Source organism: Puma concolor, chromosome D2 (assembly GCF_028749965.1).
Source record: "Puma concolor isolate L17-30 chromosome D2, mPumCon1.1.hap2, whole genome shotgun sequence".
Taxonomy (NCBI): domain Eukaryota; kingdom Metazoa; phylum Chordata; class Mammalia; order Carnivora; family Felidae; genus Puma; species Puma concolor.
Genome location: NC_141677.1, coordinates 54,076,505 through 54,103,793, shown reverse-complemented (window position 1 = coordinate 54,103,793; position 27,289 = coordinate 54,076,505). Strand labels below are relative to the sequence as shown.

The following is a 27,289-nucleotide window of genomic DNA, read 5'->3' as shown; positions in this document are numbered from 1 at the left end:
TCTCAGGAAAGCCACACTGAAACCTCATATAATATCTGTTGGTTCAATATTTTTTTGCACAAGGTATAAAAGACATATTCTTTCCCAGAGATTAATGCCTGTTGACATAAGCTACCAGGATAAAGATATATGAAATAATGTTACTAACATTTAGTGTGGTATTAAAGAGCCAATTACTAATTCAGCAAATTTTTATGAAGTATCAGATGCAATGAAAGGCACTAGGCAAAGAACAATAAACAACACTGTCATGGTCACTATCCTTCTGGATCAGGCAGACATAGAACAAGGATAACACAAAGTAACAGAAGTGCCTGTTGGCACTCACTGCAGTTTACTGGGCCCATGTAAGACAGAAAAATTAAGCATTATCAAAGCAAAAAAATCATTCTTCTCCACTAAGACCAAAAACCTATAGGGAAAAAAAATCTAATTTGAAAGGAGTTTTTAAAGAATCAAACCACAACACAAGCCACTTTAACGACTAAGATAATTAAGAACCTCATCTTGATTAGAATCCAATATGATCTAATTTAAAAACAAAACAAAGAAAAAAAAAGAAAAGAAAAACTTGAGATCAGACAACTGGAAGCCAATTTTTCTTTTTTTTTTTAATTTTTTTTTAATGTTTATTTATTTTTGATATAGAGAGAGAGACAGCATGAGCAGGGGAGGAGCAGAGAGAGAGGGAGACACAGAATCAGAAACAGGGTCCAGGCTCCAAGCTGTCAGCACAGAGTCCAACGCGGGGCTCAAACTCATAAACCATGAGCTCATGACCTGAGCTGAAGTTGGATGCTCAACCGACTGAACCACCCAGGCACCCTTGGAAGCCAATTTTTCAATGTTACTATATATATCAATGTAATCAATGTAATCTTGATGGAACCTATCCTCTCTCTCAGGTTATAAATGTGGGTAAATGTATATACTACTACCTGATATTATAAAACATAAAACACTAAATTTGAAAAGAATCTAAGCAGTTAAAGTATTTTATAATCACACACACACTTGAAAAATTATTTCATCATAGAATAGACTAAAAGTATGATTGTTTTTACACAATAGTATAATTTAGGGGTGCCTGGGTGGCTCAGTCGGTTAAGCATCTGACTCTTGGTTTCAGCACCAGTCATGACCTCATGGCTCCTGAGTTTGTGCTGTAAGCATGGAGCCTGCTTGAGATTCTCTCTCTCCCTCTCCTTTTATTTGTCCCCCAATCATGCACATGCGTGCATGTTCTCTCTCAAAATAGTAAACTTTAAAAACAAAATAAATATGATACTATAATTTATTACAGCTTTACCAAGAAAAAAAATTTTATAGGTCTATTCAAGAATGCTCAACACACTTGAAACATCACTAATTTGTAAAACAATACATTTAGATTGATATTGTGCTTATCACTTTTATATTGGCTCATAAATACAGAGTTGGTCCTGCTTTTACTAGAGAGCTAAAAGAAAAAATTAAGCTAACTAATGAAGATAATGCTATTTGCTCTAATTAACATAATTACCATTCCTTTTCAATTATTTTAATTTTAACTTAATCCAATTTCAGTGAGTAATCCAAACCTCAAAACTCCTTACCTATAAATGCCTTCTGTAGATGTAGTTAAATATAAATGCCTTCCATAGACATATTCTAAGTGCTGAAAGAAAAAGACCAAAAATTCTATATCTAGAAAAACTACTCATAAAAACCAGAGAAGAAATTAAGACATTCCCAGATAAACAAAAACTGAAAGAATTTGATGCTAGTCGACCTCCCTAAAAGAAATACAAAAGGTAGTCCTTGAGGCAAAAATAAAAGAACACGACAGTAACTCTAATTAACATGAAGAAATAAAGTCTCAGTAAAGGTAATATAGAGGTAAATATAAAGACAGTATAAACATACTTTTATTTTTGTAATTCCATTCTTCTGATTCAGAAAACAACTGTATAAATAAATAGTTATATTATGGTTTATATGTATAAAAATGTAAGTAGTATCTCAATAATAACACAAAAGAGGAAGATTAATATGAACTAGACTGGTTTTTTAATTTTTTTTAATGTTTGTTTATTTTTGAGACAGAGACAGAGCGTGAACAGAGGAGGGGCAGAGAGAGAGGGAGACACAGAATCCGAAACAGGCTCCAGGCTCTGAGCTGCCAGCACAGAGCCTGAAGCGGGGCTCGAAACCACGAACCATGAGATCATGACCTGAGCCAAAGTCGGATGCCTAACCGACTGAGCCACCCAAGAGCCCCTAACTAGATTGTTTTAAGGTAGGATGTAAATTATAATCTCCAGGGCAAACACTAAGGAAATACTATATATATTACATGTGTGTACATATATATGTTAATTATCATATATTACGTTTATTTATATATTTAAATATATTTATATATAATTAACATACATATATATGTAGTTATGTTACTAATATATATATGTTTAGACATGTTAAAAGAAATGACAAGAGAATTAAAATGGTTCATGAGAAAACATCTACTTAATTCAAAAGAAAGTATTGGAGGGATAGAACAAAAAAGAAATAAGATATATTAAAACAAATGGTAGGTACAAATTTGATCTTATCAGTGATTACATTCAACACAAATGAACTATGGGGCTCCTGGGTGGCTCAGTTGGTTAAGCATCCGACTTTGGCTCAGGTCATGATCTCACAGTTCATGAGTTCGAGCCCTGTGTCGGGCTCTGTGCTGATAGCTCAGAGCCTGGAGCCCGCTTCAGATTCTGTGTCTCCCTCTCTCTCTGCCACTTCTCCACTTATTCTCTGTGTCTGTCTCTCCAAAAATGAATAAACACTAAAATAAAATTAAAAATTAAATTAAATTAAAATGAAATGAAATGAAATAAAAGCAAATGAATTAAATTAAACACTCCAATCAAAAGGCAGAAATAGGCAGACTGGATTTTTAAAAATTCATCTATATGCTATCTATAAGAGACATACTTTAGATTCTAAAACACAAAGAAATTGAAAATAAAAGGATGGAAAAATATACCATGCCAATAGTAACCAAAAGAGTTAGAGTGGCTATACTAGTATCAGCCAAAATAGACCGTAAGCCAAAAAAAAGAATACACAAAGAATGACATTTCATAATGAACTAAGGTTAATCCACCATGAAGATATAATAATTATAAATATACATTCACCTAAAAACAAAGCCTCAAAAATACATGAATGAAAAGTGGCAAAACTAAAGGAAAAATAGATAATTCAACAGTTACGATTGGAGACCTCAATATTACCACTTTCAATAACAAATAGGCAGAAGACCAACAAGGAAAGAAGATTTGAGTAACAGTATTAAATCAACTAGACCTAACAGATGTCTACAACACACCACAACAACAGCCAGATACACATTCTTCTCAGATGCACATGGAACATTCTCCAAGATAAACCATATGTTAGGCCATAAAACAAGCCTCCATAAATTTAAAAGGCCTGAAGTCATACAAAGTATGGTCTCTGACCACAGTGAGATAAAATTTGGAATTGGTAACAGAAGAACTTTTGGGAAATTCACAAACATATGGAAATGAAACAACACATCCTTAACTACCTGTTGGGTTAAAGAACAAATAACAAGAAATTAGAAAATATTTTGAGATGAATGGAAACAAAAAAACATACAAAAACTCATGGAATGCAGCTAAAGCAGTGGTTAGAAGGAAATTTATAGCTGTAAATGTCTGTATTAAAAAACAAAAAAGATCTCAGTCAATAACCTAAACTTCCAACTATGTGAAAGAAGCCAAGACACAAAAACCCACATTTACTATGACGCTATTTATATGAAATATCCAGAAGAAGCAAATCTATAGAGATAGAAAGTACATGCGTGGTTGCCAGGGGCTAAGGGAGGGGAGAATGAGGAGTGATTATTAATGGGTAAGAGGTTTCTTTCTTTGATAATGAAATGTTCTGGAATTAGCTTATTTATCTATTTAGAGAGGGAGAGACAGCATGAGCAGGACAGGAGAGAGAGAGAGAGTATCCCAAACAGGCTTGAATTCAAGAACTGTGATATTGTGACCTGAGCCAAAACCAAGAGTCGATGCTTAACTGACTGAGGCACTCGGGCACCCCAATAATGCTATTATTTTTCGAAAGAATAATTGTTTAATCAAAAATGAATATAATGTTGAAGAAGTAAACATATGTAGAAGCAATATATTTTAAAATAATTATGATGCAACACTAGCACAAATATAAGAAGGGTGAAATGAAAGTATATTGTTAAGGTTCTTCTACATGAAGTGGTATATCACTTGAAAGCAGATTATGATAATTTATAGAAAAAAGTAAGTGCTTTACTTGCAGGGAATATTTCACAAATATTTATGCATGAAGATTTACAACTCATTGAATTTATGGTAAGCCTTCAGAAAAGCAGGCCTAAAATGTGTACATGTCTTTCTTATTATACAAATATTTATGTGTATATACATACATATGTGCACATATACACAGACACACACACTATACATATACAAAAGATACTCACCAAAACAGAATAAATGTGTAAACATCGGTAAACAGGAGAAAAATCAACCAGATCCTGAACAGTTAAGACCTGAGAAATAAAACCACATTTTAAATATCAAACTACTAGCTTACTGTTGGATAATGTTAAGTTAAAGATAGACAAGGAGACTCATAGACTTCATGTTATAACATTTATCAACTATAAAAATCACATAGTATTAACACAATGCCTTTTAATTGTCTTGGCTTTTATTCAATAGTTCATTCTTTATGTATTAATCATCATTGTTGAGTATTTTAGATTATAAGGTGATTAAAGGACAGAGACTGTATATCACTAACATGCTTGGGAGGAGAGAATATAGAGATTCTCTGAATACTGATTAAGAAAGAACAAAAAAGTAAATTTCAAAACCATTTATTTAATTTCCAGAGACTAATCAGGACTCACTAATTCCACATTAAGAAGACATTAAACTGTCTTAGGCAGTTTATTTGTCTGTATTCAGTACAATATCAGACTCCACAACATATGCATATACATACAAATACATGTGTGTACATACACACATACATGGAGATACACACACATAAATGCATATAGTCTCACTCATCTTCAGGCATATAGTAGAAACATACATACTGAACATTCAGTTGTTTTCAAAGCACAGAGAAGACCATGGGCATACATTCATATGGTTTATCAGTTAATTAAAAGTTCTACTATGCCCTGACTAGGACTTTAGAAACAGAATTTAAAATCTCAATGACAAAAGCAAAACTTAACAGCCTCCTCATGGCATTAACTAAACTCAAAAAAACATTCAAAGGAAAAGACAGAAAGTAGGCTCAACTGAAGACTTTGTGTACAGAGTAAGATCAGGAATAAATTTGGATATAGAGGATGAAAGAAAGTGAATATTTAAGAATAATTTCAAGTTTTCTAGACATAAAACTTTTTTAAGAATTAAAAAACTTTAATCATATTAGAACCATTCTGTAATATCTCAGCACTAATGGGGGGTGGGGGAAGGTGGGCTTTCCAGAATTAGTCTAAACAGCAAGGTCAAGCCATCATGAAATTAAAAGTTTGCCACAGATAATTAAAATGAGTGATCACTACAAAAAAAATCATTACATTTACAATTTTACTGCTAATTATGGCAGAACACCCAGGTTCAACTACCTATGGCTTATAAATGTAATCTAGAATATATCCTGTTTCTCTGTCAATTATGCAGTCTATTATTTCAGATGACACATTGCTCTAATAGCTCATTACAAACTTAACAGCTCATTACAAACATAAATTCAATTTGCACATAGGAAGACTGACAGTCACAAAGATGTACATCACAACTGAAAAGAAGAAATTCATGGAAAAAAAATAAAGAAAGGGAAGAAGAAGAGGGAGGGAGAGAAGGAGGGAAAAAGGAAGGAACTCCTGTCACCTCTTCTTCATTCTCATCCTCTTCCTCAAATGCACGTTTCAATTCAACTTCATTCCTTTCTTCTGGAATTCTATCATTGAAGTGAATATTCTTCCCAAATTGTACACGATTTTGCTTCTGCAAAGCAACACTGAAGGTTTTCTGCTGTTGTGCCTATATTGGAAAAAGAAAAATTCAGATTATTACAACAATTATTATGATCAAAATCAGTTCAAGAATTTGTTCATATTTTCCCATCTTTTTAATGGGCTTGGGTAAAGGATTTAGAGTAATGTCTCATTTTTTATTCATGATTTATGTTCTCAGTCTTCTTTCTGGACAGTTGTGCCAGGGTTTATCAATATTATTTGAAAAGACTAAGAACCAATTTTTGGCTTCGTTGATCCTCCCTAATGTATTTTGTTTTCTCTTATGTTGATTTCTATTCTTGATTATTTCCTTCCATTTTCTTTTTTTTAATTTTATTTTACTGTGGTAAGTGTACTTAACATGAAATTTACTCTTAACAAATTTTTAAGTGTATATGCATTTACACATACTAATATTAATATATTAATACATTGCTGACTATAGGTACAAGGTTATGCAGCAGACCTCTAGAGCTTATTCATCTTGCCTAACTGAAACTTTAGGTTTGCTGATGAGTAACTCATTTCCTCTTTGCCCCAGTTCCTGGCAACCACTATTCCACTCTGTGAGACTATGAATTTGACTATTTTAGATACGTCACAATTTCCTTTTTAAAGACCGTATACCACATACCACTATACGTATATACCACATTTTCTTAATCCACTCATCTGTCAATGGACATCTGTATTATTTCCATATCTTGGATATTGTGAACAATGATGCAATAAACATGGGAAGTGCTAATCTCTCTCAAGATTCTGATTTCAATTCGTTTGGATTGATATCTATCTAGGATTGCTGGATCATACTGTAGTTCTATTTTTAACTTTTTGACTCCCCCTCTCTCTGCCCTTCCCTCACTCATGCTCTGTCTCTCTCTCTCTCTCAAAAATAAACATTAAAAAAAATTTAATAACTTTTTGAGGAACCTCCTCAAAATAGCTACTATTTTGCATTTCCTCAACAGTATGCAAGGCTCTGATTTCTCCACACACCTGCCAACATTAGTTGTCTTTTGCTTGATAACAGCAATCATGAGAGGGGGGAGGTGATATATCCCACAGTGATTTTGATTTGCATTTCCCTAATGGTTAGTGATGTTGAGCATTTTTTCATATACCTGCTGGCAACCTGTATGTCTTCTTTGGAGCAATGTCTATCCAAATCCCTAGCTGATATAAAAAAAAAATTTTTTTCTTTAATCTCTATTTATTTTTGAGAGAGAGAGACAGAGTGAGAGTGGGGAAGGGACAGAGAGAGAGGGAGATACAGAATCTGAAGCAGGCTCCAGGCTCTGAGCTGTCAATACAAAGCCCAATGCGGGGCTCGAACTCAAACTGGCTTGAACTCAAACCATGAGATCATGACCTGAGCCCAAGTCCCCCTCTGAACCAACTGAGCCACCCAGGCGCTCCCCCTAGCTGATTTTTAAATCAGGTCATTAAGGTTTCTTGCTATTGAGTTTTATGTAGTCCTTATATATTGTGGAAATTAATCCCTAATCAGACCTACAGTTTGCAACTATTTTCTCCCATTTTGTGGATTGTCTTTTCATACTGTTAATTGCTTCCTTTGATGTGTAGAAGCTTTTTAGTTTGGTATAAACCCACTTCTTTTGTTTTTGTTACCTGTGCTGTTTGGGTCATATCCTTCTATTTTCTTTGAATTTAATTTGTTTATTGTTGCTCTAACTCCTTGAGATGAATATTTATGTCACTGATTTCAGCCTTTCTTTCCTAATTCATAAATTTAAGGCTATAAATTTCCCTTAAATGTGACTTTTGCTGCACCCTACAAGTTTTGATATGTCATACTTTTGTTATAATTCAAAATATTTTCTGGTTTAAATTGAGTTTCTTCTTTGATCTATGGATTATTTAGAATTTTACTTCTTAATTTCCAAACCTACAGAGATTTTCTACTTACCTATTTTTTCTGATTTCTGGAATAATTCCAATATGGTCAGAGAACGTACTATCATTTCAATCCTTTTAAATTTACTGACATTTGCTCCATGAACCAGAATGTAATCAATTTTGGTAAACGTTCTTTAAAAAATGTATATTCTGAAATCATGCAATATACTGACATATGTCAATTAGGTCAGTGTTGTTAATCATATTATTTGAAAGGACTGTATCTTTATTAATTTTGTCTACTGTTCTAGCATTTACTGAGAGAAGTGTATTATTAATATCTCCCATTATGATCAAGTTGTCGATTTCTTTTAATTCTGACAATTTTTGCTTTATAAATTTTATTTTATTATGGGAACAAATTTAGAATTATTTTCTTGATGAACTTAATCTTTTTATCTCTATGAAATGTTCCTCTTTCTTCTACTAATAATTTTTTCTTCAAGCCTGCTTTGATATTAATACATAAAAATTTTTGCTTTATATATTTTGAGATTACATTATTATGGGAAAAAATTTAGAACTGTTTATTTTCTTGATTAACTGAATCTTTTTATCACTATGAAGTGTTCCTCTTTCTTCTAATAATTTTGTTTTAAAGGCTGCTTTGATATTAATACACACACATCAGTTTTTTTAATTGATGTTTGCATGAGGTATCTTTTCCATCCCTTTGCTTTCAACCTCTCTATATGTTTACATGTAAGGTATGTCTCCTATAAGCAGAATAACTTAATAGAAATTTTCAAACCCATATCATTTCTCCTTCTAACTTATATGTGGTTGTTGTCTTGCACTATTTTAAATAAAGGGGCAAAGGTAAGAGTTGATAGTAGCTGAATCATATCAAAGTAAATATAATACAGGTATGTGAGAGGGAAAGGTATTATCCTTGTGCAAGTCATGATTTAGAGGTAGTGTGGGTCCAAAACCAACATGCCAGCAAAATAGTTGTCATAAAATAGTTTCTATAAATATGTAAATCCTATGTTTTTGTTTTACACAGCCAATATAATATATGCAATTTTACCCAAAATAGTTGTCCTGTTTACCTGTAACATCTCTGGGTTTTTAACTGGGATCATTTTCTGTCTGAAAATAGTATTTCTTTTATGTAGGTGTGCTAGAAATAAATTCTCTAGGTATTGTTTATCTGAAAAATATCTCCATTTCATCTCAATTTCTTTTTGTTTTAAGTAAACTCTATCCCCAATTTCTTTTTCTTTCTTTCTTTCTTTCTTTCTTTCTTTCTTTCTTTCTTTCTTTCTTTCTTTCTTCTTTTTTTTTTTTTTTTTTAAGTAAACTCTAACCCCAACATGGGGATCGAATTCATGATCCCAAGGTCATGTCTACCAAGATGCGTCACACGTCATACTAACTGAGCCAGCCAGGTGCTCCCATTTCACGTCCATTTCTAAATGACATTTTTTGGGGGGTAAACAATTCTAGGTTGACAGATAAGATTTGTTAGCACTTCAGATGTATTAGCTCACTGTCTTTTGGTTTCCATTGATTCTGCTGAGAAGTCAGCTATAAATTAGTATTATTACTGCTCTTTTCAAGATAACAGATTTTCCCCTCTGGCTGCTTTTAAGATTTTTCTTCTTTACTTTTCTAACATTTTACTATTCTATGCCTAAGTATGGGATTTCTGTATTTCTCCCACTTAGAATTCACAACACTTTTTGAATCCATGGCTTCAGGGTCTATCCATATTGTTTATGTCCATCTCTCTTTCTTCCCTTTGGGACTATAATTACACATATGTTAAACTTTTCCATCTTATCTCATATGTCTTTAAACTCTTTATTTTCTATCCTTCTGTTTCTCTGAGCTTCAATTTGGATAACTTCCTCTGACCTACCTTCTGGTTAACTAATTCTCTCTTTAGCTGTGTCTAAGCTGTTCTGCCAACTATACACTGAGTTCTTAATATGTTCATATATTTTCAGTTCTGAATTTACAGATGGTTTGCTTTATGGTTTTAACTGATCTGCCAAAATTCTTAATCTTGTCTTATAGTGCTTTGACTATGCTAACTTTAAAGTCCATGTCTAACAGTTCCATTGCTTAGATGTTGGTTCTCATCCTAGAGTTAGCTTTATATGAATTACCAAAGAGTATATTCCTCTTCATTTCAATGAGTCAAGTTAAATAATGATTCAACTATTTTAATGACCTTCGATTTGGAATATTGTCAGTTTTACTAAAGAATTCCCACTAATTCTTTAAGTGAAAAACCAGCCACATAAAATCTAAAATACCAGAAAAATTAAAAAGATATACATGCACGAATGTACATAAAATATGCTGCCTTAACTTCAATTGATTATTGCTAGTGAAAAAAAAAGTTTAATTTTCTGAAGCCCTAAAGTTACATGGGACCATTTACTTCCTCAGCTGGCATGTGTGTCTGTTGGTGGGAGGGAGTGGTTCACTCTTTGGCCAAAATCCCAACTCTATGAAATATCCACTAACCAACCTCACGGAAGGAACTACAGTACCAAGCTGTCCAAACTAACTTTGTCAAGGGTTTTCTGTTTTCAGAGAAGTATAAATCATTTTTTAAAAGCACTGCTTCCAAACTGTGTTGTATGCAAAACTAGCAGTATCAACAAGTATTTCTTGAGAAAAGGTTCTATACTCATTTAAGCTAAATAAACATTATATACTGTATCCCTTTTCAAGAGATTTAGAATTCATAACTGAAGAAATATGCTTAAATTTACCTCAGATTTCCAAAAGTTATTTGACCATTTAGTCCCCTGTTTTCCACTATAAAAATGTGTGCCAGAAAATATAACATGGAAAGTGTTAACTGAGACTATGAATTTTAGGTATTTAATTGTTAATTAAACATCACTCTACTCACAGTGGACTCATCTCTCACATTAGAAAGAGGGGGAAAAAACTACAAGTACTGTAGTACTACAAGTACTACAAGTTTTGTTTTTCACCTTACAAATTTTCTCTGGGGACACCTGGGTGGCTCAGTCAGTTAAACATCTGACTCGATTTTGACTCAGGTCATGACCTCACAGTCATGAGATGGAGCCCCATGTCAAGCTCTGCACTGAGTGAGGTAGCTGCTTAAGATTCTCTCTACTTCTCCCTCTGCTCCTCCCCCGCGTTCTCTCTCTCAAAAAATTTAAAATATTTTTAAAAATAAAAAATTCTCCCCAAAGAAGCTAAAACTCAACTCTAAGATCCTTTAAAAAAATAACTTTTTTAGCGACTCAATTTGAGCATGGTACTAGATCCCAGGAAGGTAAAAATAAATTGGATATAACCCATCACTTAAAAAGCTTACTGCCTAGTTAAGGATACAAAATTAAGCAATTATAATGTAGTGTGAAAAGTATACAGGATATAGACTGAGGAGGAAGTGACCATCTCTTGCTGGCAAGAGTAAGACAGAGAAAGGCAGATTCCATAGAATAGGAGATGCTTAAGCCAGCTTTTGGGGGAAAATGCAGGAATTCAGCAGAAAGGAAATTTGGAAAAATGGAAGGCATTCTAAATAGAGGAAACAAACTGTGTATTCAAAAATTTGTAAGAAATCCATTACTGCTGTATCACAGGAAGGGGTACCAGGAGATGAGGCTTTCGTTTCAGATTTAGGTAAAGGGTCACTGGGAGTCACTGAAGAGAAAGTTGTCATACTCACATTTTAGAATAGCAAGCAAAAGACTAGAGATAAGGAGAATAATTAATTTGATATAACAACAGTCTAGGTACACAGAAAGGAGGATACAGAATCGACAGAAATTGAGAAGCAGAACTGATCGTTACTGAGTAGAATTTAGTAACAAATTACATAAAGAATATAAATACTCCTGAAAAGTCTAAAGTGCTCCCCAGTTTCTGCCTTGTGAAAACTGGACATATTACTCTGTGACATAATAAACATAGGAAAAATCAATACATTTTGTAAGAAGATAGTTTACTTTTAGAAATGCTAGATTTGATGTGCCTACAGGATACTCAAGCAAATATATAACAAGTAAATCCACAAATAGGACATTAGATAATAGAATTAAGACATGATTAGGAAAGGTTTCTGTGATGAAAGGTCTGTTTAAGTTGCAGAGGTAGGGAGCTTGACGCTTTTTACAAGAAAATAATGGCAATAAACTCGGAAGAGTCCATTCCCTTTCAGCAGGAAATTCTCATAAACCTGAAATCCTAGGGCCCATGACTTGGTGGACTGCCTCGGTAGAAAGAGTCCAGAGCTGATTCATGAAAAAGAGGTCCGAGAAGATAAGTTTAATAATGAAACTTAGTTAAAACTGACTATACAATAGAACATGAACTTTAAGTGGTTTTTGTTTTGTTTTGTTTGTTTGAGAGAGTGCAAGAGGGGGAGGGGCAGAGAGAGAGGGTCAGAGGGTCCAAAGTGGGCTCTGCACTGATAGCAGTGAGCCTGATGTGGGGCTTGAACTCATGAACCGCAAGATCATGACACTCAACTGACCGAACCACCTAGGTGCCCCTAGAACATGAACTTTAAACTATCATTGATATCCTTGTGCTGAAAATACCTTACCAAGTGATTATGGGTTTTTTTTATCCCCATTACATACACAGAACTCCTTGCTCTTAGGAGACTTAGGAGAAAAAGTACTGAAGACATTGTGATGCTGAAAGCAAGAATGTAATGTTGAAGAACTCTCCAGTGTAGAACACTCACTCATCAGAGACAATCAGTCAAAAGGACTTTATATCCTGAGAAGAAATGGGAGATGCTACAAGAAGAATCAGAGGCTCCCCTGATTCTCATTTTATTTATTTATTTTTTAAACGAAGAGTTGGATTTTTTTTTTTAATGTTTATTTATTTTTGAGACAGAGAGAGACAGAGCATGAACAGGGGAGGGTCAGAGAAAGAGGGAGACACAGAATCTGAAACAGGCTCCAGGCTCTGAGCTGTCAGCACAGAGCCTGATGCAGGGCTCAAACTCACGGACCGTGAGATCATGACCTGAGCCGAAGTCGGACGCTTAACCGACTGAGCCACCCAGGCGCCTCCCCCTGATTCTCATTTTATTATAGAATGCATCAGTCCTATTAAGTATCTCTTGAAGTGTCAACAGTGGAGGACAAAGATGATCACTTCAGAGAAAAGCTATGACATCTCATACTTTATTCCACCTGAATAGTGAGGTAATATCCAATCTTTTTGGTTCCACTTTCCTGGGGCTTTCTTTTATTATTTTTTTTTAATGCTTATTTTATTTTTGAGAGAGAGAGACAGAGAGAGAAGGGGACAGAGGAACTGAAGCGGACTCTGTGCGGACAGCAGAGAGCCCGATGCAGAGTTCACTTTTAGGAACCATAAGATCATGACCTAAGCTGAAGTCGGATGCTTAACCGAGGGAGCCACCCACTCGCCTTTCCTGGGGCTTTCTTAACGGATGTTGTTCTCTGGAATAATGACAGTCTCTAGATTCAGCATCTCTGGATTCTTCTGAACTCTAGCTTCAAACCTTATTCTCTCATACTTACTTAGTCTTTATCTTTTCCAGGCTATTAATCTAAGGTTCCAACTCTAGCCTGCTGGCCAACACTTCTACCATTTCTTTTCCTATGCTACTACCCACAATGAATCATATTTCTATCATTCCAATGGTAAGGAAAATGGCCTCAGATGTAGCTTCCAAAGAAAAGACAGGAAATTAACTTTGGCTTAAATTATCTTTTATAGCTTTTGTTTATTCACAGAAAACAAATATATATTTTTATCAACCAAGTATTTATCTGAACAAAAGATGCTATTGAAAATAATTTGAGGGGTGCCTGGGTGGCTCAGTCAGTTGGGCGTCTGACTTCGGCTCAGGTCATGATTTCACTGCTTGTGAGTTCGAGCCCCACGTCGGGCTCTGTGCTGATAGCTCAGAGCCTGGAGCCTGCTTTGGATTCTGTGTCTCCCTCTCTCTCTCTGTCCCTCCCTCGTTCATGCTCTGTGTCTCTCTCTCTCAAGAATAAATAAAACATTTAAAAAAATGTTAAAAATAATAATAATTTGAAAATCAAATCTGCTATAGCCCACCTATAGATAAGCTATAGATAAGCAACAGTTAACAGGAAATTCTTTAAAAAGAAACAACTTTAAAAAACATTATTGCACAAATCTTACATTATTATATATGGTTTTCATTTATTATTAAAGTATACTGATCCTGATAAAGAATTTTCAAAATCTATATATCCCCAAAGTAAACAATTTACTAAACAAATTTATTAAATCTGTTAAACAAATTAACATAGAATACTGTGCAAAGCTGAAACGATTAATAGGAATATAATGGAGATTATCTGATTTGAAGATAATTCTGGAAAAAGTTAGTGGTAGAGGGGCACCTGGGTGACTCAGTCAGTTAACCATCTGACTTTGGATAAGGTTATGATCTTGTGGTTCATGAATTTGAGCCCCACACTGGGTTCTGCACTGGTGGTGTTAAGCCTGCTTGGGATTCTCTCTCTTTCCCTCTCTCTCTGCCCCTTCCCCACTTTCTCTCTTTCTCTCTCTCTCTCAAAATAAATAAATAAACAAAAATAACTAATTAAAAAATAAGTAGGGAAAAAGTTCATATACTGAATTTTAATTTCCTCTGTTGTGACAGTCTAATATAGATACATTTCTTTAATTAAAAACTAAAGGGGCGCCTGGGTGGCGCAGTCAGTTAAGCGTCCGACTTCAGCCAGGTCACGATCTCGCGGTCCGTGAGTTCGAGCCCCGCGTCAGGCTCTTGGCTGATGGCTTGGAGCCTGGAGCCTGTTTCCGATTCTGTGTCTCCCTCTCTCTCTGCCCCTCCCCCGTTCATGCTCTGTCTCTCTCTGTCCCAAAAATAAATAAACATTGAAAAAAAAAAATTAAAAAAAAAAAAAAAAACTAAAATAGGGGCACCTGGGTGGCTCAGTCAGTAAAGCGGCCAACTTCAGCTCAGGTCATGATCTCGCGGTCTGTGAGTTCAAGCCCCCGCATTGGGCTCTGTGCTGACACCTCAGAGCCTGGAGCCTGTTTCAGATTCTGTGTCTCCCTCTCTCTCTGACCCTCCCCTGTTCATGCTTTGTCTCTCTCTGTCTCAAAAATAAATTAAATGTTTTTAAAACTTTAAAAAAAAATAAAAAAATAAAATAAAATAGGGGCGCCTGGGTGGCGCAGTCGGTTAAGCGTCCGACTTCAGCCAGGTCACGATCTCGCGGTCCGTGAGTTCGAGCCCCGCGTCAGGCTCTGGGCTGATGGCTCAGAGCCTGGAGCCTGTTTCCGATTCTGTGTCTCCCTCTCTCTCTGCCCCTCCCCTGTTCATGCTCTGTCTCTCTCTGTCCCAAAAATAAATAAACATTGAAAAAAAATAAATAAATAAAATAAAATAAAATAAAATAAAATAAAATAAAATAAAATAGAGGCACTGGGTGACTCAGTTGGTTAAGCATCTGCCTTCGGCTCAGGTCATGATCTCACAGTTCGTGAGTTCGAGCCCCACATTGGGCTCTCTGCTGTCAGCCCAGAGCCCACTTCGGATCCTCTGTCCCTCTCTCTCTCTCTCTTTCTGCCTCTCCACTGCTCCTGCAGGCACATGCATGCACTCTCTTTCTCTCTCTCTTTCAAAAATAAATAAATAAACTTTTAAAAAATAATAAAATAAAGTAAAAAGCTTCTCTGGAAGCCCTGGCAGGAGAAGGAAGCAAAGGTCACACCTGCAGTGCACTCTCTGGCTCTCAGCTCAGGTGCTACCCAGTCGGCATACCTCTGCCCTACCCTGCCCCACCTCAAGCTTCTCTAAAGTAATTTCTAATACTTGAGAAAAAAAATTAGGAGGACTGTTTTATTTTTATGACACTATGATTATTAGAAGTTTTAGTTAAGAAATTTTAAAGTATAATCACTTTAAAACTTTTTACTAAAAATTTCAAATATAAACAAAGTGAACAGATAAATATAATTAACTCCCAAGTACTCATCACCTACCTTCAACAATTAATATTTATACATTCTTGTGTCATCTATGTATCTTTACCCACTCAGTGCACAAACACACACACACACACACACACACACACACACACACACACCCCAATTATTTTTTACAAATTTCTTTGAGGTCAGATTTATATATGCTGAGATGTATAGACCTTAACTGTACAATTTTGACAAGTGGATGCACTTTTAGCATAAGACAAAACATTTCCATCTCCCCAGAAAGTCCCTTCATGTCCCTTTCCAGGCAATCTCCCCAACCAGAGGCAACCATTGCTCTGATTTTTTTTTTAAGTTTTATTTTAGTTTTGAGAGATAGAGAGCATGTGTAAGCAAGCAGGGAAGGGGCAGAGAGGTGGGGGGGGAGGGGGGGGGACATAGAGATCTGAAGCAGGCTCCATGCTGACAGCAGAGAGCCCGATGTGGGGTTCGAACTCCTAAACCCTGAGATCATGACCTGAGCTTAAGTCAGACACTTAACGCACTGAGCCACCCAGGCACCCCATGACTTTTTCTCTTTGGTTTCTCCTGCTTTACAACTGCAATATAAATGGAATCCCACAACCTGTGCTTTTTTGTGTGTCCAGCTTCTGGAGTTTAGCATAATGCCCAGGAGATTAATATTTGTTTTTGTACATATCAGTAATTTCATTCCTTTTTATTGCTAAGTAATACTCCATTATATTTTTATACAGCACAATTTGTTTATCCAGTCCCCTGTTGATGCCCCTTTGGGTTGTTTCCAGTTTGGGGCTAATCGTGAACAGAGTTGCTGTGAACATCACAAGGACATGTTTTCATTTCTCACTGGAATTATCTGGAAGAATGCTAATTCAAAAGGTGGGTACATTAACTTTATAACTGCCAAATCTTGTCTACTATTTTTTCTTCTTATTATTGACCTGTAGGAGTTGTCAACTCAAAGATAATACTTTTAAGGAGACAGTAATTTAAAATCTTATGATAAAAGGAATCCCATTTGCCTCTGTTTGTGGTTCGGCTAATTTTACAGCAAATTTGTCTGCTGGCACAAGTTAATATTATACCTGACTTACCAGGAGAAAGGCTGGTGAGTCAAGTTAGATTGACTTTACTTAAATACAGAATAACTGCAAACCAAAAGAAAATGCTGATTAAATCCATTCCAAGCAAGATTCAGGAAAAATAAGAAAAGGGTTAAGCTAAACAAAAATAAGCATTTTAGGTAACTAAAAAAAAAAAAAGGTAAACTTTGGATATATTCTATAACTTACACCACTGAATAACATTAAATTAGGGGCTCCTGGGTGGCTCAATCGGTTGAGTGTCCGACTTTGGCTCAGGTCATGATCTCGTGGTCTGTGAGTTCAAGCCCCGCGTCGGGCTCTATGCTGAGAGCTCGGAGCCTGGAGCCTGTGTCAGATTGTGTCTCCCTCTCACTCTGCCCCTCCCCCGCTCATGCTCTGCCTCTCTCTCTCTCTCTCTCTCTCTCTCTCTGTCAAAAATAGACATTTAAAAAAAATTTTTTTTAAACATTAAGAATTTTCTTTTTATTCTCACCTGTTTCATTGCTGTTTCACCTATTTTGTCAGAATGTTTTCGAATGCTTTCCAAAAAGTCTTTGAGATCAGACATGGAAATTTCTTTAATATCCTCACGGAGTTTAGGAAGATTTTCTATCATTAGCTGACAAAACCGGTATTGACTAACCCGGGGAAAATACACATTTTCTAATTGTTCCATAGTTTTTAGAGCAGAATAATACCTGTGAAAGTTAAAAATAAAACTCTATAAAAAGTTATTACATTAATTTTACAAAATAATCAGTCCAAACACTCCAATCAAAAAGGACACAGTTATAGTTAAAATAGGAAAAATTAATATTTATTTCTATTTACACAAACTATACCATATGAACAAGTTTGCAGGCTGAAAATTCACGACTTATACTACCATACAGCTTCCTTATTTCACTTCATCTAAATCTATAACACCATAAGCAGTATCATAGTCATCATAGTAAATGTATACCTTGAAAAAGTTCCAAAATTTTTAATGAGAATATTTAGTTATTTGACATGTGCTTTCATAATATCTCTCCCATCCATGTACTGTAACATAAATAATGTATGGATTTAATTCAAATGCAAGTAAAATGTATACTAAGGAGATTTTTTTTTAAATTTTACACTATTTAAAGCACTTAGTAATAATAATAGGCATCATAAAAAACAAGTAAAAAACCACAGACTGATTTATTTTCAACCCAACAAATATATACTGAATGACACAGTGAGTATGCAGTAATTAGTAAAATACAGCCTATGCCCCAGAGAAACTGCTGTGTATTTTCATATACATACTTTGATTTTCTCTAGTCTTCTATGAGGTAGATGTCTATGGCAGACATTACTATTTACACTCTATAGATGAGAAACTGAAACACAGAGAGTATATAATTCGGCGAAGGTATTATAATTAATTGGTAGAGAAAACAAAACTCTCAGTTTCCTACAATAATATTCACCACCAAAATCCACTGAAAGTAGGTAGAGGGATTTTTTTTAATATGAAATTTATTGTCAAATTGGTTTTCATACAACACCCAGTGCTCATCCCAACAGGTGCCCTCCTCAGTGCCCATCACCCACCCTCCCCTCTCTCCCACCCCCCATCAACCCTCAGTTTGTTCTCAGTTTTTAAGAGTCTCTTATGTTTTGGCTAGAGGGATTTTTTTTTAATTAATCAAATAATATTTGACACTTTCCCATTGATTTGGATATTAAAAATGAGGAAAGGCACTATCTAGAGAACAAAAATTACAGGTGCCTGGGTGGCTCAGTCAGTTGAGCATCCTGACTTTGGCTCAGGTCATGATCTCATGAGTTCAAGCCCTGTGCCAGGCTCTGTACCAACATCTTGGGGCCTGGAGCCTCCTTCAGATTCTGTGTCTCTGTTCTCTCTGCCCCACCTATGCTCGTGCTGTTTTTTTCTCTCTCTCTCAAAAATAAACAGTAAAAAAAATTTTTTTTAATTCAGTTTAAAGATATTTGTTGATTCTCCAGCCTATATTCCCAAAGATAGAGTATATTTTGCAAACTGTCACAAAATCTACCACTAATTTAAAAATTAGATGACTAGGGGTGCCTGGGCGGCTCAGTTGGCTAAGCATCCAACTTAGGCTCAGGTCACGATCTCAGCACCACCTGATGCTACCATGTAGTAATTACCTCAATTTGGCCATGATTACATCTAGTCAATATCTACAACAATTCCAGATCTATATGCTTATATCCTATTTTAAAAAAAAATTTTTTTTTTCAACGTTTATTTATTTTTGGGACAGAGAGAGAGCATGAATGGGGGAGGGGCAGAGAGAGAGGGAGACACAGAATCGGAAACAGGCTCCAGGCTCTGAGCAATCAGCCCAGAGCCCGACGCGGGGCTCGAACTCACGGACCGCGAGATCGTGACCTGGCTGAAGTCGGACGCTTAACCGACTGCGCCACCCAGGCGCCCCACTTACATCCTATTTTAAAACATATCATGGAAATTATCTTTAAAATTATTCTAGAACAGATTAATACCTATTTGTAAGTCAACTGCAATAATCTAGTGATGTCCACATTATTGGCATTTTTTATTTTTTATAAATACTAAAATAAATTTCTCCCTATATTAAACCTCTACCAAGATGTGTGCTTTTATAAGTATGAGACATTTCAAAAAAATTATGTGTCATTCTTAAAGGGAAAACATGTGAATACTCTAATGGTTCTCCAGCCCATAGGGTACAAATTATGTCACTGTTCTTACTTTATTTGCCTTCCCCTGAGCATTTCCAATTCACCAGATTTTTAACTATCATAGAAGTTGTTACTTCAGTCTCTACTATCCTAAGTACAATATCCTACATATAAGAAAAAATTACAAGATACATAAATAAGTAGAAAACTGTGACCCAAAAGGAAAAGAAAAAAGTCAATGGAAGTATACATACAGCTGGCCTAGAGCTTGTAATTAACAGATGAAACTTTAACAACAACATGTATTATAGAATCTAATAAAAAAAGAGTAGTTAAGAATCATGAAGAGATGGGGAACTGTAGTGGAGAAACAGATATTATAACAAAGAATCAAAAGAAAAAGCTGAAAATAAAATATCATAATGAAGAATTCATTCACTCAATGGGCTATTTAATAGCAGACTAGATACGGAAGAAAAAACTATTCATGAATGTGAAGACAACTAAACAGACATTATGCAAAATACACAAATACATACACACAAAGAAAAAAACAGGATCTCAGAATACTGTGAGATCAATAAAAATAGGCTCAGTAAAGTTTAAGATAGGTCCAAAAATTTATCCAGTATGAAACAGAAAAGAGAAAAGGAGAGTTCCTAGAAATTACGGACATTAAATGATCAAACATACATATAACTGGAGTTCCCAAAAGAGAGAGAGAAAATAATGGTGAAGAAATATTTGAAGAAATAAGAGTCCCCAAATTTTCTACATTGATGAAAAGTATCAACTCACAGATTCAAAATAAGCTAAATAACCTCCAAGTAATATAACTGCAAAGAAAATCACACCTAAGCACATCACAGTCAAACTTATAAAAACAAAACATATGGAGTAAAATCGTAAAAGTAGCCAGAGGAAAAAAGACCTAATTACAAATCTAATATACAAATCTAATTACATTTGTAATGTGTGAAATAAACACATTTCCAGATACACAAAGCAAGAAACTTTTCTTCAGAAGACAGATGTGTACTACAATAAATACTAAACAAAATTTATCATGCTAAAGGCAATTATACCAGTTAGAAGTCTGTATCTGCAAAAAGGGAAAAAGAGCAACAGAAAGGTTAAGTGGGTAAGTTTTATTAAAAACTCTCTTTTAGGGGCGCCTGGGTGGCTCAGTCGGTTAAGCGGCCAACTTCGGCTCAGGTCATGATCTCGCGGTCCGTGAGTTCGAGCCCCGCGTTGGGCTCTGTGCTGACAGCTCAGAGCCTGGAGCCTGTTTCGGATTCTTTGTCTCCCTCTCTCTGACCCTCCCCTGTTCATGCTTTGTCTCTCTCTGTCTCAAAAATAAATAAAACGTTAAAAAAAAAATTAAAAAAAAATAAAAACTCTCTTTTAATTATGGTTAATAGGTGTATGATATATATAACGTATATGTATATCATAAGTAAATTATGTTAAAACAAAAACACAACAAACAGAGGGTGGGAATGAATACAATTGTACTGTTATAAGTTTTATATTTTGATGAAGTCTAACAACATTATTTGAAAGTGAACTGTGGTGAGTTAAACATGCATATTGTGCTCTCTAGAGTAGCTGCTAAAATGTTTAACAAAGATATATACTAGTAAGTGAACAGAGTTAGAGATAAATATATATACTAAAAAAACTTAGTCATAAAAAGGAAGGAAGGAAGGAAGGAAGGAAGGAAGGAAGGAAGGAAGGAAGGAAGGAAAGAATCAGACAAACAGAAAACAGCAAGATTAAAAAGTCAACCATAATAGTAATTAAATAATTGTAAATGGTCTAGAACAAAGTAGAGATTGCCTACTGGATGAAAAAAAGTAATACCCAGCTATATGCTATTGGTAAGAAACACATTTTAAATATAAAGACTGAGGTTAAAAGTAAAAAAAAAGTCAAAGATACATCATGAAACATCTAGTATAAGCATGCTGGAATAACTAAAATGACCACATCAACACCAGGCAAAGTTGAATTCAAGATACAGAATATCACCAAAGATAAAGAAGGACATTTCATATGATACAGAGTCAAACAGTAAGAATATAAAACAATCATAAATGTGAATGCATTTAATAACAGAGCTTTGAAATACATAAAAGAACATTCAAAGAACTAAAGGGATAATAGACATACCACAATAGTTGAAAACTTAACACCCTTTTCTTACCCCTGATAGAACTGGCCAACAAAACAAAACACTAAGGGAAAAGAAAATTTGAACTGTTTTAACACTAACACAACCTAACTGTTATTTCTAGAACATTAAAGCCACAACTGCAAAATACACAGTCTCTTTAAGCACACATGAAATATTCATCAAGACAGGTGATACGCTGGGTCACTAAACAAGTCTCAATAAATGTCAAAGGTCTGAAATCATACAGAGTATGTTCACTCACCCAATAGTATTAAACTAGAAATTAATAATAAAGATCATAACATATCCCAAAAATCTTCCAAGTACTTGAAAAGTAAACAATACACTTGTAAATAACCCAAAAGCAAAAAAAAAAAAAAAAAAAAAGGAAAATAAAATATTTTAAACTAAAAGATAGTAAAAACAACATTTCAAAAGTTGTGGGGTGCAAATAAAGCAGTTCTCAGAGGAAAATGTATAACTTTAAATGTGTGTAATAAAAAAGAAAGGCATAAAATCACTGTTTTAAATTTCCACTGTCTGAAGAAAGAAAAAGAACAAATTAAACCCCAAGTATAACAATGTAAATAAAAAAAAACAAAAACAGAAATCAAAGAGTAAATAAACTCAAATGTTAGATCTTTGAAAATATCCATAAAATAGGTGCCTGGATGGCTCAGTCAGCTGAGCGTCCAACTCTTGATTTTGGCTAGGGCATGATCCCAGAGCCATGAGATCAAGGCCTGCATGGTTTCTGGCTCCACGCCCAAGTTGGGCTCCAAGCTGGGTGTGGAGCCTGAGGATTCTCTCTCCCTCATCTTCTGCCCTTCCCCAACTCAAGCATGAGTGAGAGCTCTTTCTCTCTCTCAAAAAAAAAAAAAAAAGAAAAGAAAACATCCATAAAATTGATAAGCCTTGTTTCATACAAATCAAGGCAAATTAATACAAATTGCTAACACTGAAAATGACAAAGATGAACATTTCTACAGATCCTGCAGACATTAAAAGGATAAAAGTTTATGCCAATAAATTAAACAACTCAGATAAAGTGGTCAAAGTCCTTCATAAAACATAAGATATGAAAACTGTCTCAAGAAGAAATACCGGACTTCAAGCTGCATTACAAAGCTGTAATCATCAAGACAGTATGGTACTGGCACAAAAACAGACACTCAGATCAATGGAACAGAATAGAGAACCCAGAAATGGACCCACAAACATATCGTCAACTAATCTTTGACAAAGCAGGAAAGAATAGCCAATGGAATAAAGATAGTCTCTTCAGCAAGTGGTGCTGGGAAAACTGGACTGCGACATGCAGAAGAATGAACCTGGACCACTTTCTTACACCATACACAAAAATAAACTCAAAATGGATGAAAGACCTAAATGTAAGACCCGAAGCCCTCAAAATCCTTGAGGAGAAAGCAGGCAAAAACCTCTTCAAACTTGGCCGCAGCAACTTCTTACTCAACATGTCTCTGGAGGCAAGAGAAACAAAAGCAAAAATGGACTACTGGGACCTCATCAAAATAAAAAGCCTCTGCACAGCAAAGGAAACAATCAACAAAACTAAAAGGCAACAGACAGAATGGGAGAAGATATTTGCAAACAACATATCAGACGAAGGGTTAGTATCCAAAATCTATAAAGAACTTATCAAACTCAACACCCAAAAATCAAATAATCCAGTGAAGAAATAGGCAAAAGACATGGATAGACACTTCTCCAAAGAAGACATCCAGATGGCCAACTGACACATGAAAAAATGCTCAACATCACTCATCACCAGGGAAATACAAATCAAAACCACAATGAGATACCACCTCACACCAGTCAGAATGGCTAACATTAACAACTCAGGGAACAACAGATGCTGGTGACGATGTGGAGAAAGAGGATCTCTTTTGCACTGTTGGTGGGAGTGCAAACTGGTGCAGCCATTCTGGAAAACAGTAGGGAGGTTCCTCAAAAAATTAAAAATAGAACTACCCTACAACCCAGAAATTGCACTACTAGGTATTTATCCAAGGGATACAGGTATGCTGTTTCGAAGGGGCACATGCACCCCAATGTTTAGAGCAGCACTACTGAAAACAGCCAAAGTATGGAAAGAGCCCAAATGTCCATCAATGGATGAATGGATAAAGATGTGGTACATATATACAATGGAGTATTACTCTTGACTCGGCAATCAAAAAGAATGCAATCTTGCCATTCACAACTACGTGAATGGAACTGGAGGGTATTATGCTAAGCGAAATGAGTCAGTCAGAGAAAGACAAATATCATATGACTTCACTCATATGAGGACTTTAAGATACAGAACAGATGAACATAAGGGAAGGGAAGCAAAAATCATATAAAAACAGGGAGGGGGACAAAACAGAAGAGACTCTTAAATATGGAGAACAGAGGGTCACTGGAGGCGTGCTGGGAGGGGGGATGGGCTAAATGGGTAAGGGGCATTAAGGAATCTACTACTGAAATCATTGTTGCACTACAGGCTAACTAACTTGGATGCAAATTAAAAAAAATAAATTAAATAATTTAGGGTAAAAAAAAAGAAGAACAAACAAAAAAGCTATTAAGCTTAACATCTATTGAAGTAATGGGATTCATATCAAAATTTTGCCAGCTGGCCTTTGCTAAGAATACACTTAGGGCTTATTTCAAACTGGTTACTTTTTTCTTTCTCGGTTGGTATTTTTCTGTGATCTTCACTGGTAGGGCTCCACCAGATCTAGACTCTGGTAGGGCTCCTGAAGCTAAAACTCATTAAAGAGTAGTGGACTTCCTGGGCCCCTCCAAATTTTTATCTCTGAAGCCAGAACATGCTCAATCACCTTTAAATGTTCCTACCAAGCTCCAGCAGGGGCTTCTGCTCTCAGTAAACTGTGATAGCCTCTATTGCCTGTCTCTCTAATTCGGGGTGTAGCAGATTGCCCTATGATTTCAGTTTTCCAATGGATCTAAAAAAAGGTTTTTTATTTTCAGTTTAACTTCTTGTTGTAAAGACAGGAATGATTACTACAAGGCTCTTTTACATGTCAGAACAGAAACTAGAAGTTCCTATTTTCATTCTTTTTTTTCCTTTTTCTTATTAATTTGTAAAAGCTCTTTACATATTATGGTTATGAGTCCTGTCACAAAAAAATAATCTTTCAAATGTTTTCTCCTAGTCTGTGGCTTGCCTACCAATTTTCTTACAAGAGTCTTTTGATAAATAAGTTTTTATTTGAAGTCCAATTTTCAATTTTGTATAGCTTTTTGTGATCCTTCTAAAAAATATCTTTGCTTACCCCAGTATTACGAAGAGAAACTCCTATATTTTCTTATAGAAGTTCTACAATTCTAGGTGGAGAACAAACACAAGACGCAACCATATGTTGCATCAAAGGAATACTTTAAATATAAAAATACAAGAGAGATTAAAAGTAAAGGGATGGAACAAGATACACTATGGTAACACTAATCAAAAGAACACTGGAGTAGCTATATTAATTTCAGATAAAGCAGACTTCAGAGCAAGGAAAATTATGAGATAGAAGCATTACATAATGATAAAATGATCAGTATCTAAAAAGACATAACAATCCTTAATGTGTATGTACCTAATAACAAAGTATCAAAATATGTGAGGCAAAAATTGATAGAACAGCAAGGAAAACAAATAAACCCACTAATATAGTTGAAGACCTCAAAACTCCTCTGGTAATCGACAAATCCAGCAGCCAGAAATTCAGTTAAGGATATGGTTGAACTGAAGAGCATTATCAGTCAACTGGGTTTCACGGACATTTACAGAATATACTTCATCCAACAACAGAATATATATTCTTCTCAAGCTCACATAGAACATTCGCCAATATAGGCCATATTCTGGGCTATAAAACACACCTTAAATTTAAAAGAATAAAAATCATACAAAACTAACATCATACTTAGTGGTGAGAAACATAATGCTTCTCCCCATGAGATCAGAAACAGGCAAGGATGTTCCTCCTCACCACTCCTATTTAACCATCATACTGATATTCATTGCTAATTCAATAACAGAAAAAGTAATAAAAGGTATTCATATTAGGAAGGAAGAAAGAAAAGCCTTGTCTGCAGATGACATGATTGTCCATGTACAAAATCCCAAACAATCAACAACAAAAAAATTCCCAGAACTAGTCAGTGATTATAGGAAGGTTGCAGGATACCAGGCTAACATACCAAAGTCAACTGCCTTTCTGTAAACCAGCAAGGAACAACTGGAATTTGAAATTAAAAACACAATATCATTTACTTTAGCACCAAAAAATGAATTATGTATAAATCTAACCAAATATATACAAGATCTATGTGAAGAAAACCACAAAACTCTGATGAAAGAAATCAAAGAAAATCTAAATAAATGGAGAGATATTCCATGTTCATGAATGGATTTCACAAAAATTAACTCATAATGGATCACAGACATAAATGTAAGACACAAAACTCTAGAAAATAACACAGAAGAAAATCTAAGTGACCTTGGATTTGGCAGTGAGTTAGTATCTTCTGTTCTAAAAAGACATTGTTAAGAGACTAAAAAGATAAGCAGGAGAATGGGAGAGGATATTTTCAAAACACATAGTACTATAAAATATAAAAAAAAAAAAACACTTAGAAGTCAACAATAAGAAAACCAACAACCATATTTAAAAGTGTAGGGTCGCCTGGGTGGCTGAGTCGGTTAAGTGTCCAACTCTTGATTTCAGCTCATGTCATGATCTCGTGGTTTGAGTTTGAGCCTGGCATCAGGCTCTGTGCTGACTGTGTGGAGCCTGCTTGGGATTCTTTCTCTCCCTCTGCCTCTCTCTCTCTCAAAATAAATAAATAAACTTAAAAAAATTGAAAATAAATAAAAATAAAAGTGTACAAAAGATCTGAACAGATACCTCACCAAAGAATATATACACATAGCAAAGAAGCATGCGAAAAAAATGCTATCACATGCCAATACGGAATTGCAAGTTAAAACAAGATACTACCATGCATCTATTAGAATGGCTAAAATCCAAAACACTGACAACACCAAATCCTGGTGAGGGTGTGGAGCAACAGAACTCCCATTCATTAGTGCTGAGAATGTAAAATAGTAAAGCCACTCTGGAAGACAGTTTGGCTGTTTCTTACAAAGCTAAATACAGCCTCTCTATGATCTAGCAACTGTACCCCCAGGTATTTACCTAAATGAACTGAAAAGTTATGTCCACACAAACCTGCACACAAACGTTTACAGCAGCTTTATTTTTAACTGCCAGAAATTAGAAGCAACCAAGATGTCCTTCAATAGGTGAATGGTGCATCCATACAATGCAATATTTTTCATCAATAAAAACAAATAAGCTATCAAGCCAT

The 27,289-nt window shown here is 35.1% G+C and overlaps 1 protein-coding gene across 8 annotated transcripts in view; it reads right to left on the bottom strand.

Moving 5' to 3' along the window:
• Nucleotides 1-27,289, bottom strand: part of EXOC6 (exocyst complex component 6) — a 234,594-nt gene that overhangs the window by 141,666 nt on the left and 65,639 nt on the right. For all 8 annotated transcript variants that reach the window (XR_015241737.1, XM_086680379.1, XM_025917949.2 and 5 more), the window contains 3 exons: nt 17,537-17,741; nt 5,970-6,122; nt 4,538-4,606 (listed from right to left, as the gene is read on the bottom strand). Coding sequence is in view for 7 of the 8 variants with exons in the window: in XM_086680379.1 (XP_086536505.1) it covers nt 4,538-4,606; nt 5,970-6,122; nt 17,537-17,741 (427 nt within the window). In the remaining variant the exon portion in view is untranslated. The remainder of the gene's footprint in view (nt 1-4,537; nt 4,607-5,969; nt 6,123-17,536; nt 17,742-27,289) is intronic.